Below are 13,932 nucleotides of genomic sequence, written 5' to 3'. Positions count from 1 at the left end.
AAATAATGAGGTTAGCCCATCTAATGAGACTGGTTAATAAGGTAAGACGGAAATTGGAATAGAGATTTTTAGTGTTTAAAATCACATTTGATTCAGATAATTTGAGAACAGTCTTTTTAATTAGTGCACTTAAATCAGAATAATTCCTTTATAATTACTTATTTTTATCTTTTCAAAACAGATTCAAGATTTTTGGAAAGTTACCTCTTATTTCTTTACGAATCTCAGATAAAAAACTACAAGGGATTATGGAATTGGTTGAAAGCATTCCAAAACCTGAACCAGTAACTGAAGTATCTGCCCCTGGCAAATCATTCCAGGTAATGTTATTTTCAAAATTAATATAAGCATGAATTAAGAAAGTCCACTAATAGTATTTGAAACAATTACAGGAATTTTATGTAAGACAGTTTACAATTTGTTTTGAATAGACATTAAGAAAATTACATTTTAAGAGAGAAACTGAAATGGTAAAAATTACAGTTAAGGAAGATATAAAATAATAAATCGACTTTCCTAATTTCTGCTGCCTCCAATCCCTTTCCTGAGCGATAACACTGTTAACTACTGCTTCTCTAGTTTTTCAAAAAATATTTATGGTGTATACTAGTACAGATATGCACAAGAACATGCATATGCATGTGTGTGTGTATGTAGTATGTGTATGTACACATACATGTGTATATTCTTTTTTTTTTTTTTTCTGAAACAGAGCCTCTCTCTGTCGCCCAGGCTGGAGTGCAGTGATGCAATCTTGGCTCACTGCAACCTCTGCCTCTTGGGTTCAGGCAATTCTCTGCCTCGGCCTCCTGAGTAGCTGGGATTACAGGTGCCTGCCACCGCACCTGGCTAATTTTTTTTTGCATTTTTAGTAGAGACGGGGTTTCACCATCTTGGCCAGGCTGGTCTTGAACTCTTGACCTTGTGATCCACCCACCTCGGCTTCCCAAAGTGCTGGAATTACAGGTGTGAGCCACCGTGCCTGGCCTGTATTCTTATATTTTTAAAATTAAATGAAATCATTATACTCACTATTCTGAATCTGTATTATTTTTACCATTATTATCATATATACCTTAGATAAATGTTTACGTTAGCACATACAGATCTACCTCATTTGTTTATGGTGATACTATCTTTTGCTTAATATATCTCCTTTTGATGGATATTCACATTATGAGCGTTTATAGTTATGAAAAACACTGCTTTGAACTTCCTCATATATATATATAGTTATATATATATATATTTGCTTATACTTTTATTCATAGAATAAATTCCTAGAACTGGAATTGTTGAATAAAAGTGTATGTGATTTTTGAATTTTAATTATTTTGCCAAAAACATTTTTTTTTTTTTTTTTTGGGGACGAAGTCTCCCTCATTTGCTCAGGCTGGAGTACAGTGGCGCAATCTTGGCTCACTGCAACCTCCATCTCCCAGGTTCCAGCAGTTGTCCCACCTCAGCCTCCCAAGTAGCTGGGACTACAAGTGCGTGCCGCTACACTTAGCTGATTTTTGTATTTTTAGCAGAGATAGGGTTTCCCCATGTTGGCCAGGCAGGTCTTAAAAGCCTGACCTCAAGTGATCTGCCTGCGTTGGGCTCCCAAAGTACAGGGATTACAGGCGTGAGCTACTGTGCCCAGCCCAAATTTGCTTAACTTACAGTTTGCTAACAGTAAATGAATGTCTTTCTCTGGTTTCATTACTGAGTATTAGCAAATGTTAAAATTTTACTCCAAGTGAAAAATATTATCTTCTGGTTTTGAAATGCTTTTTTAAATGAGTAGAACATACTTTCCTAAATTTACTATTTTAATTTCTGTTTTTGGAAACTGCTGTTCATGTCTTTTTTCTGTTGGGTTATGGTTGTCTAATTAAGGAAATAACCTGCTTGTCATTTAAAATTCCTGTTTTTTCCTCATTTTGTTGTTTGATTTTTATCTCATATATAAATTTATTTTTGCCAGGCAAAAGCATTTTATTTTTTACATAGTCAATTTTTTTTCCCTTCATGATTTCTAGATTTGTATCATGTGACTTTTTTCTTTCCAAGAGAATTTCAGAAAGAAAAAAATATATTCACCTTCCCCTCCATTTTTGGGGGGTACAGAGGGTTCTTTACTCCTGTTTAAATGCTTTTCTTTTGAAGTAGTTTCAAACTTGGAACATTCCAAAAATAGTGTAAATAACTTTTTTTTTTTTAAATTATACTTTAAGTTATGGTATACATGTGCATAACATGCAGGTTTGTTACATAGGTATACACGTGCCATGGTGGTTTACTGCACCCATCAACCCAGCATCTACGTTAGGTATTTCTCCTAATGCTATCTCTCCCCTAGCCCCCCACCCCTCAACAGGCCCCAGTGTGTAATATTCCCTTCCCTGTTTTCATGTGTTCTCATTGTTCAACTCCCACTTATGAGTGAGAACTTGCAGTGTTTGGTTTTCTGTTCCTGTGTTACTTTGCTGAGAATAATGGTTTCCAGCTTCATCCATGTCCCTGCAAAGGACATGAACTCATCCTTTTTTATGGTTGCATAGTATTCCATGGTGTATATGTGTCACATTTTCTTAATCCAGTCTGTCATTGATGGGCATTTGGGTTGGTTCCAAGTCTTTGCTATTGTGAACAGTGCTGCATTAAACGTACATGTGCATGTGTCTTTATAGTAGAACGATTTATAATCCTTTGGGTATATACTTAGTAATGGGATTGCTGGGTCAAATGGTATTTCTGGTTCTAGATCCTTGAGGAATTGCCACACTGTCTTCCACAATGGTTGAACTAATTTACACTCCCAACAGTGTAAAAGCATTACTGTTTCGCCGCATCCTCTCCAGCATCTGTTGTTCCCCGACTTTTTAATGACCGACATTCTAACTGGCGTGAGATGGTATCTCGTTGTTTTGTTTTGCATTTCTCTAATGACCAGTGATGATGACCTTTTTTTCATGTTTGTTGGCTGCATAAATATCTTCTTTTGAGAAGTGTCTGTTCATATCTTTCACCCAGTTTTTGATGGGGTTGTTGGTTTTTTGTAAATTTTTTTCAGTTCTTTGTAGATTCTGGATATTAGCCCTTCGTCAGATGGATAGATTGTAAAAATTTTCTCCCATTCTGTAGGTTGCCTGCTCACTCTGATGATAGTTTCTTTCGCTGTGCAGAAGCTCTTTAGTTTAATTAGATCCCATTTGTCAATTTTGGCTTTTGTTGCCATTGCTTTTGGTGTTTTAGTCATGAAGTCTTTGCCTATTCCTGTGTCCTGAATGGTATTGTCTAGGTTTCCTTCTAGAGTTTTTATGGTTTTACATCTTTAATCCATCTTGAATTAATTTTTGTATAAGGTCTAAGGAAGTGGTCCAGTTTCAGTTTTCTGCATATGGCTAGCCAGTTTTCCCAACACCATTTATTAAATAGGGAATCCTTCCCCCATTGCTTGTTTTTGTCAGGTTTGTCAAAGATCGGATGGTTGTAGATGTGTGGGGTTATTTCTGAGGCCCCTGTTCTGTTCCATTGGTCTGTATCTCTGTTTTGGTACCAGTACCATGCTGTTTTGGTTACTGTAGCCTTGTAGTATGGTTTGAAGTTAGGTAGCGTGATGCCTCCAGCTTTGTTCTTTTGCTTAGGATTGTCTTGGCTATACAGGCTCTTTTTTGGTTCCATAGGAAATTTAAAGTAGTTTTTTCGAATTCTGCGAAGAAAGTCAATGGTAGCTTGATGTGAATAGCGCTGAATCTATAAATTACTTTGGGCAGTATGGCCATTTCACAATATTGATTATTACTATTCATGAGCTTGGAATGTTTTCCCATTTGTTTGTGTCGTCTCTTATTTCCTTGAGCAGTGGTTTATAGTTCTTCTTGAAGAGGTCCTTCACATCCCTTGTAAGTTGGATTCCTAGGTATCTTATTCTCTTTGTGGCAATTGTGAATGGGAGTTCACTCATGATTTGGCTCTCTCTCTGTTATTGGTGTATAGAAATGCTTGTGATTTTTGCACATTGATTTTGTATCGTGAGACTTTGCTGAAGTTGCTTATCAGCTAAGGAGATTTTGGGCTGAGGCATTGGGGTTTTCTAAATATACAGTCATGTCATCTGCAAACAGAGACGATTTGATTTCCTTTCTTCCTTTTTGAATACCCTTTATTTCTTTCTCTTGCCTGATTTCCCTGGCCAAAATTTTTATACTATGTTGAATAGGTGTGGTAAGAGAGGGCAGTCTTGTCTTGTACCAGTTTTCAGAGGGAATGCTTCCAGGTTTTGCCCATTCAGTATGATATTGTCTGTTGCTTTGTCATAAATAGCTCTTAGTATTTTGAGATACATTCCATGAATACCTAGTTTATTGAGAATTTTTAGCATGAAGGGGTGTTGAATTTTATCAAAGGCCTTTTCTGAATCTATTGAGGTAATCATGTGGTTTTTGTCATTGGTTCAGTTTATGTGATGGATTACATTTATTGATTTGCGTATGTTGAACCAGCCTTGCATCTCAGGGATGAAGCCAACCTTAATTGTGGTGGATTAAGCTTTTTGATGTGCTGCTGGATTTGGTTTGCCAGTATTTTATTGAGGATTTTCACATTGATGTTCATCAGGGATATTAGCCTGAAATTTTCTTTTTTGTGTGTGTCTCTGCCAGGTTTTGGTAGCAGGATGAGGCTGGCCTCATAAAATGAGTTAGGGAGGAATCCCTCCCTCTTTTTCCATTGTTTGGAGTAGTTTCAGAAGGAATGGTACCAGCTCCTCTTTGTGCCTCTGGTAGAATTTGACTGTGAATCTATCTGATCATGGGCTTTTTTTCATTGGTAGGCTATTAATTACTGCCTCAATTTCGGAACTTGTTATTGGTCTATTCAGGGATTCGACTTCTTCCTGGTTTAGTCTTGAGCGAGTATATGTGTCCAGGAATTTATCCATTTCTTCTAGATTTTTCTAGTTTATTTGTCTAGAGGTGTTTATAGTATTCTCTGATAGTAGTTCGTAGTTCTGTGGAATCAGTGGTGATATCCCCTTTAGCATTTTTTATTGTATCTGTTTGATTCTTCTCTCTTCTCTTCTTTATTAGTCTGGCTAGTGGTCTATGTATTTTGTTAATCCTTTTAAAAAACCAGCTCCTGGATTCATTGATATTTTTGAAGGGTTTTTCGTGTCTCTATCTCCTTCAGTTCTGCTCTGATCTTAGTTATTTCTTGTCTTCCACTAGCTTTTGAATTTGTTCTTGCTTCTCTTGTTCTTTAATTGTGATGTTAGGGTGTCAATTTTAGATCTTTCCCGCTTTCTCCTGTGGACATTTAGTGCTATAAATTTTCATCTAAACACTGCTTTAGCTGTGTCCCAGAGATTCTGGTATGTTGTGTCTTTGTTCTCATTGTTTCAAAGAACTTACTTATTTCTGCCTTAATTTCATTATTTACCCAGTAGTCATTGAGGAGCAGGTTGTTGAGTTTCCATGTAGTTGTGCGGTTTTGAGTGAATTTCTTAATCCTGAGTTCTAATTTGATTGCACTGTGGCCTGAGGGACTGTTATAATTGCCATTCTTTTGCATTTGCTGAAGCTTGTTTTACCTGCAATTACGTGGTTAATTTTAGAATAAGTGCGAAGTGGTGCTGAGCAGAATGTATATTCTGTTGATTTGGGGTGGAGAGTTCTGTAGATGTCTATTAGGTCCGCTTGGTCCAGAGCTGAGTTCAAGTCCTGAATATCCTTGTTAGTTTTCTGTCTTGTTGATCTGTCTTATATTGACAGTGGCGTGTTAAAGTCTCCTGCTATTATTGTGTGGGAGTCTAAGACTCTTTGTAGGTCTCTAAGAACTTGCTTTATTCTTTAAGAATGTTGAATATTGGCCACCACTGTCTTCTGGCTTGTAGGGTTTCTGCAGAGAGATCTGCTGTTAGTCTGATGGGCTTCCCTTTTTGGGTAAACTGACCTTTCTCTGTGGCTGCCCGTAACATTTTTTCCTTCATTTCAACCATGTGTCTTGGGGTTGCTCTTCTTGAGGAGTATCTTAGTGGTGTTCTCTGTATTTCCTGAATTTGAATATTGGCCTGTCTTGCTAGGTTGGGGAAGTTCTCCTGGATAATATCCTGAAGAGTGTTTTCCAACTTGGTTCCATTCTCCCCACCACTTTCAGGTATACCAATCAAATGTAGGTTTGGTCTTTGCACATAGTCCCATATTTCTTGGAGGCTTTGTTCGTTTTCATTCTTTTTTCTCTAATCTTGTCTTCATGCTTTATTTCATTAAGTCGATCTTCAGTCTCTGATACCCTTTCTTCCACTTGATCGATTTGGCTGTTGATACTTGTATGTGCTTCACAAAGTTCTCCTGCTGTGTTTTTCCACTCCATCAGGTCATTTATGTTCTTCTCTAAACTGGTTTTTCTAGTTAGCAATTCCTCTAACCTTTTTTCAAGGTTCTTAGGTTCCTTGCATTGGGTTAGAACATGCTCCTTTAGCTCAGAGGAGTTTGTTATTACCCACCTTCTGAAGCCTACTTCTGTCAATTCTGCAAACTCATTCCCTGTCCAGTTTTGTTCCCTTGCTGGGAGGAGTTGTGATCCTTTGGAGGAGGAGAAGCGTTCTGGTTTTTGGAATTTTCAATCTTTCTGTGCTGGTTTTTCCCTAATCTTTGTGGATTTATCTGCCTTGAGTCTTTGATGTTGGTGACCTTCGGATGGCGTTTCTGTGTGGATGTCCTTTTTGTTGATGTTCATGCTGTTCCTTTCTGTTTGTTAGATTTCCTTCTAACAGTCAGGCCACTTTGCTGCAGGTCTGCTGGAGTTTGCTGGAGGTCCACTCCAGACCCTCTTTCCCTGCGTATCACCAGTGGAGGCTACAGAACAGCAAAGATTGCTGCCTGTTCCTTCCTCCAGAAGCTTCGCCCCAGAGGGGCACCCGCCAGATGCCAGCCAGAGCTGTCCTGTGTGAGGTATCTGTCGACCCGTGCTGGGAGGTATCTCCCAGTCAGGAGGCATGGGGGTCAGGGACCCACTTGAGAAGGCAGTCTGTCTCTTAGCTGAGCTCGAGCCCTGTGCTGGGAGATCTGCTGCTTTCCTCAGAGCTGGCAGGCAGGAATGTTTAAGTCTGCTGAAGCTGCGCCCACACCTGCCCCTTCCCCCAGGTGCTCTGTTCCAGGGAGATGGGAGCTTTATCTATAAGCCCCTGACTGGGGCTGCTACCTTTCTTTCAGAGATGCCCTGTCCAAAGAGGAGGAGACTAGAGAGGCAGTCTGTCTACAGGGGTTTTGCTGAGCTGTGGTGGGCTCTGCCCAATTTGAACTTCCAGATGGCTTTTTTACACTGTGAGAGAAAAGCCGCCTATTCAAGCCTTGGCAGTGGGGATGCCCCGCCCCCCACCAAGTTCGAGCAACCCAGGTTGACTTCAGACTGCTGTGCTGGCAGTGAGAATTTCAAGCCAGTGGATCTTGGCTTGCTGGGCTCCATGGGAGTGGGATCTGCTGAGCAAGACTGGCTTCAGCCCCCTTCCCAAGGGAGTGAATGGTTCTGTCTCACTGGCATTCCAGGTGCCACTGGGGTATGAAAACAAGCTCCTTCAGCTAGCTTGGTGTTTGCGCAAATGGTTGCCCATTTTTGTGCTTGAAACCCTGGGCCCTGTTGGTGTAGGCACCTGAGGGAATCTCTTGGTCTGTGGATTGCAAAGAGCATGGGAAAAGTGTAGTATCTGGGCTAGAGTGCACCATTCCTCATGGCACAGAGCTTCCCTTGGCTGTGGGAGGGAGTTCCTGACCCCTTGTGCTTCCTGGGTGAGGCAAAGCCCCACTCTGCTTCAGCTCACCCACCGTTGGTTGCATCCACTGTCTAACCAGTCCCAATGAGATGAGCCGGGTACCTCATTTGGAAATGCAGAAATCACCAGCCTTCTGTATTGATGTTGCCTGGAGCTGCAGGTTGGAGCTGTTCATATTCAGCCATCTTGCCAGCCACCAGTGTAAACAAGTTTTATACTCAGTCTGTTAGAGAGTACGTTACTAGCTGGGTGTGGTGGCTCACATCTGTAATCCCAGCACTTAGGGAGCCAGAGGCAGGCAGATCATTTGAGGTTAGGAGATCGAGACCAGCCTGGCCAACATGGTGGAACCCCGTCTCTACTAAAAATACAAAAATTAGCCAGGCATGGTGGTGGGCACCTGTAATCCCAACTGCTCAGGAGGCTGAGACAGGAGAATCGCTTGAACTCTGGAGGCAGAGGTTGCAGTGAGCCGAGATTGAGTCACTGCACTCCAGCTTGGGCGACAGAGCGAGACTCCGTCTAAAAAAAAAAAAAAAAAAAAAAAAGTGAGTTAATGTCCCATTACTCCTGAACACTTTAGTGTTCACTTTAGTGTTTTGCAATATTCTTTTCCTAGTCTGTTGGTGAAAAGAACCACACTGTTTTTTTGGAGAGCAAAAGTTTAATTTTAATACAATTGAATTTAGCAATATTTTCTCCAGATATTGAACTTTTTGTATCACATCCCTGCAATTTTTGCCTAATTTAAGGTCAAGAAGATTTTTCCCTATGTCTTTATTCTGGAAACTTCTTAGAGTTAGGTTTTATACTTAGGTCTCTCATCCATTTAATTTTTCTATGTGGTGCATGTGATGGGACCCTCTTTCTAGTTTTACATCTGCATTTATAGTTATTTCCATTTTATTTGTTAAAAAGACCATTCTTTTACTGTTGAGTTGACTATATATGACACAGACTATAAATAGACTGTGTAAGTCTATTTCAGACTGTTCTTTTCCAGTGATTTCTGTGTCTACCATTTCCATCTGTTTCTGTCCTTTTGTTGATATCATACTGTCTTAATTATACTATAGCTTAATGTCTTGAGATCCAGAAAGGTTAGTCCTCCAACTTTTTGTATTTCCAAAATGTTTCGACTGATTCTTTTGCCTTTTAGAATCAACTTATCAATTTCCACAAAAATTCCTGCTGAGATTTGGATAGAAATTGTGTCATGAATTTGAGAGAATTAACATTTTAGCAGTATTGAGTCTTTCAATTCATTAACATAGTGTATCTTTCAATTTGCTTAGGTCTTTTTAAGTTTTTAAAAATTGGTGATTTGTAGCTTAAGCATCCGTTCGTTAATATATGTTGTTAAATTTGTACATAGTGTATGGGCTGAATTGTGTCCCTCAGAATTTATATACTGAACCCTAACTCTGCTATTTCACATTGTGACTGTATTTACAGATAGATTCTTTACAGCAGTGATTAAGTTAAAATGAGACCACCAGAGTGGGCGCTAATCCAGTTTGACTGGTGTCTTTATAAGAAAAAGAAATTTGATCTCACAAAGAGACACCAGAGATGCATGCACACTGAGGAAAGCCCATGTGAGGACACAGAAAGGAGGTCATCTGTAAGCTAGTGATAGAGGTGGCCTCCAGAAATGTGAGAACATAGGTTTCTGTTAAGTTACCCAGTCTGTGGTATTTTGTTATGGCAGCTCTACCTATCTCATATAGATTTGGTACCAAGCAGTGAGTTGTTGCTTAACAAGCACTTAGAAATGTGGAAGTGGCTTTAGAATTGGGTAATGGGTAGAGACTGGAAGAATTTTGAGGTACATGTTAGAAAAAAACCTAGATTCTATCGCTGAATAAATTGTTGATATAAAATATGGACGTTCAAGCTGTTTCTGGTGAGACCTCAAGTGGAAATAAGGAACATGTTATTTGACATTGAAGGGAATGTGGTCCTTGTTATAAAGTGGCAAAGATCTTGGTTAAATTATGTTCTAGTGATGAACTTGGATATTTAGCTGTGGAGATTTGTAAGTAAAATGTTGAAGGCACAGTCTTGTTTCTCCTTGCAGCTGGTCAAATCACTTGAGGCCAGGAGTTCAAGACCAGCCTGGCCAACATGATGAAATCCCGTCTCTACTAAAAATATAAAAATTAGCGTGGTGGTGCACACCTATAGTCCCAGCTACTCAGAAGGCTGTGCACAAGAATCACTTGAACCTGGGAGGTGGAGGTTGCAGTGAGCCAAGATTGTGCCACTACACTCCAGCCTCGGTGACAGAAGGAGAATCTGTCTCAAAAATAATAATAATAATAATTGTTCAATATATGATTAATATGTATTTGATTTATTACAAAGATGCCAGCCTAGCTAAGTGGGTGAAGGATCAACTTTTCAACATGTGGTGCTGAAACAACCGGATTTCCATGTGGAAAGTAAATTAATTTCGACCCTTATATCATATGTGGAATTTAACTTGAAATGAAACATTTAACTTGAAATGAAACATAGACCTAAGTATAAAGTCCACAAAAAAATGGAACAAAAAATGTTGGAGAAAATGTTTGAATCCTTGCAGTAGGTAAAGAGATCTTAGGATATAAAAAGTGCAAATATAACAGGAAGAAAAAAAAAATTGGACTGTATAAAAATTAAATTTTTCTGCTCTTTGAAAGACATTGTAAAAAAAGGTGAAAAGGCAAACCATCTAACCATCTGCTTGGGAAAAATATTTGCAAAAATATTTTTACAAGTCCAGTCTTGTATCTGGAATATATGAGAAGACTAACAGCTCAATAATAAATGACGAAACAGATAACATGAAAAGGTGTTTGACTTTGTTACTCACCAGAAAAATGCAAATCAAAGCCACATAGAAATACTACTGCATAATGGTTAAAATGGCTAAAAGTGAGAAGAAAGATAATACCATGTCAAGGTATTGCCATGACAAGGATTTAAAACTCTCACACGTTACTTATGAAACTTGAAAATAGCATAACCGTTTGTAATAGTTTGGTAGATTTTAGGAATAAGGTTAAGTATACACTTACCATATAACTTGGGAATTCTCCTCCTAGGTTTTTGCCCAAGAGAAATGAAGTCATATGCCCACCAAAAGACTTCAACTAGAATACTCAGAGTAGGGTTATTCATAATAGTAAAAAGTTGCATAAAACCCAATTGTCTATCCAGAAGTGAATGGATAAGAAAAAATAGTATATTCATACAGTAGAATACTACTCAGGAAAAAAAATACTAGTACATGTAGCAGTGATGGGCAGTGATCGAGTATGGGGGGAGTTTCCCTCAAGACTCCAGGGTATTTTAGGGAATAGAATGCAGGATTACTTGCGAATTCCTTTAAGAGCTTAACAAAACTTGTATTCTAAAACCTAACAACTACATTACAGAAGAGGAAAATAATAGCCCAGTTTCACTAATAAATGTAAGATACAAAAGTTTCAAAACATTAAAAGTTGAAATTAAGGTAACATAGTTGTTACTTTTGGGGGGATGCCTAATGATTGCAAGGAGCTTAAGGGAGGCTTATGAGTTGCTTGTAATGTTTCGTACTGGACCTGGGTAGTTGGTCGGTTGAGTGTGTTTACTTTCTGAAAATGTATTGAACTTTAGAGTTTATGTACTTTGTGTAGTAGATTATAATATACTTAAAAAAAAATGCTGCTACTGCTTTCCAAAATGAGCAGAATTTCACAGAAGGGGAAACACAAATAACCAAGGAAGCTGTTTGTGTTTGATGTGATATGTAACCATTATGCATTTGTGAAATTATAACTAAAACTAGAATGACATGGCCAGTGAGACTTATAAAATTTAAAATCTTCGAACACCCTAAGCATTGTGAGGATATGGAGATACTGAAACTGTGCTGCTGGTGTTAGTGTAATGTCTTATCACCACTTATGAAAATGGTTTGATAGTGCTAAGGTGAACATACATAATTTTACTCATTGGGGAAGTTTTAGCTGCAAGCACCTATATCAGGAGGAAAAAAAATAAATTGGACTTTATAAAAATTAAATTTTTCTGCTCTTTGAAAGACTTTGTAAAAAAAGGTGAAAAGGCAAACCATCTAACCATCCGCTTGGGGAAAATATTTGCAAAAATATTTTTACAAGTCCAGTCTTGTATCTAGAATATATGAGAAGCATACAAGCAAAAGCAAAACTCTGTAAGCAACGCAAATGCTCACCAACAGTATAGTGGACAAATAAGTAGTGGTTTATTCCTCAGTGCAATGCAGTGTCACAGTAAAATTCAGTCAACTATGAGTGTGGCTAAAATTTAAACATTGTTTTGTAAAAGAAGGAAGTCACGGGAAAATGTATGTCATATATGCTACAGTTTGGAAAGAGGCCGGAGTAAATGACGTATTATTTAGATAATCATTCATAGGTGCTGTAGTACAAACAACTAAATAAAAGCAAGATCATGATGAGAGGTAGGGAGCGTGACAAGGAGGAATGAGCTCCAGGAGGAACACATAAGAAGATGCTTCTAGGTCAGGATGTGGTAATGTTTTATTGTTTGGCTGGGTTGGAAAATTCAGATAGGTCTTTTATTATTATTTTTTAAACTATAAAATTTGTTTTTATATGTGCTCTATTTCCCCAAACTGTAGAAAAGTAAACTTCCTGAAATATCTTTCAGAGATTAAAAATAAAACTAAATCCCCCAATTCTAGAGGCTTTAAGTATTGTGACTTGTGTGTTCCTCACAGATGTCCTGATTTAATACTATGTTGAGTTAAAATATAAGATCTCTTTCTAATCAAAGCCTGTCATCAAGGACATTATTACAACAGTTCTACAATTTTTATTTAGCCTTAAAATTGTAAAACTACTTCTTTAAAATCTGCATTTTATAATTTATTTTTCTAATTTAGACCTGATATGTTCTCAGTTAATTCAAATTGGATAGCTTTTTGTCAAAACTGTTGTAGAACTTTGAATAAACATCTTTGGAATAAGCGGTGAATAAACATCTTTGGAATAAGCGGTGAATAAACATTTTTGCGCTGATCAACAGTGAATTACTTTTCTTTCAGATTCAAACATCTGCTTCTTTGGGAACATCACAGATTTCACAGAAAATAATTCCTCTCTTGGAACTTCCGTCTGTTTCTGAAGATGGTAAAATGAAACTGCTTAAGGATATTTTTCTTACTTTATTAAAATTTCTGTTTTGAGGCATATTTTTCTCAAAAGACCACATAGAGGAAGGGAAATATCTTTTCCTTTTAAAATCTAGGTTATTTGGTTGAGGTTCTATGAATGAAAGACAGATTAACATGAGAAAACAAGCAGATTTACTGGCATTCATATTTCACGGGTACATGCAAGAAACTCAGGGATGAGTAACTCGAGGTGGTGATTAAAATTTGGGTTTATATACCAGTTTGGACTTAAAGGAAAAGAGGTTTTGAGCTTCAGGGATAGGGGTTGCTGGGGAGGCAAGGTATATGGAAAGGCGACCAGAAAACGTATGGTGCACAAGGGTAAGGTTTCTTACGCAGATTTGTCAGTGTTTTCTCTTTTGATAAGAATGTCTTGTGAGTAAGAGTCATCTTCCCTGGAACAGAAAGGAAGATACCTTTACAGGGTAGATTTCTCTTATAAATGTTAATTTCCCTTACAAAAGGGAAACTTAGGATCTGTCTTCAGAGCTTTTCCTGTCTGCTGTTTCTCAGAATAATTGACTCAGTATAATAATCCTTATGCCAAAAAGTCATGTTTTCGAGTGGCATATTTTAGTCTTCAATAGTCATATAAGAAATTTCAGGCAATAGCAAATATTTGTATATTTTCAGGAAGTTTTAACTAAAATTTACTTAAAATAGCACAATTCCTTAAAGTTGTTTTTGCAATGGGATTTTTTTGGTATAAAGTTGAACTCAAAATGACAAGGACCAGCCGGCCACAGTGGCTCATGCCTGTAATCCCAGCACTTTGGTAGGCCAAGGCCGGTGGATCACAAGGTCAAGAGATTGAGACGACTCTAGCCAACATGGTGAAACCCCGTCTCTACTAAAAGTACAAAAATTAGCTGGGCGTGGTGATGCACACCTGTAGTCCCAGTGACTCGGGAAGCTGAGGCAGGAGAATCGCTTGAACCCAGGAGGCAGAGGTTGCGGTGAGCAGAGA

At 38.2% G+C, this 13,932-nt stretch overlaps 1 protein-coding gene and 1 long non-coding RNA gene across 2 annotated transcripts in view; both read left to right on the top strand.

Moving 5' to 3' along the window:
* The window catches only part of VPS13A (vacuolar protein sorting 13 homolog A (S. cerevisiae)), a 220,188-nt gene that overhangs the window by 66,950 nt on the left and 139,306 nt on the right, over positions 1-13,932 (top strand). Inside the window, exons 23-24 of the mRNA XM_011947040.1 lie at positions 182-320; positions 12,837-12,921. Coding sequence (XP_011802430.1) covers positions 182-320; positions 12,837-12,921 — 224 coding nt within the window. The remainder of the gene's footprint in view (positions 1-181; positions 321-12,836; positions 12,922-13,932) is intronic.
* LOC105515233 overlaps positions 13,303-13,932 on the top strand; it is a 779-nt gene continuing 149 nt past the window's right edge. Inside the window, exon 1 of the long non-coding RNA XR_001002283.1 lies at positions 13,303-13,915. This is a non-coding gene — a long non-coding RNA (uncharacterized LOC105515233). The remainder of the gene's footprint in view (positions 13,916-13,932) is intronic.

The sequence above is a fragment of the Colobus angolensis genome, unplaced genomic scaffold (genome assembly GCF_000951035.1).
Source record: "Colobus angolensis palliatus isolate OR3802 unplaced genomic scaffold, Cang.pa_1.0 Scaffold257, whole genome shotgun sequence".
Classification (NCBI taxonomy): Eukaryota; Metazoa; Chordata; class Mammalia; order Primates; family Cercopithecidae; genus Colobus; species Colobus angolensis.
This window is presented reverse-complemented; position numbering and strand designations above follow the sequence as displayed.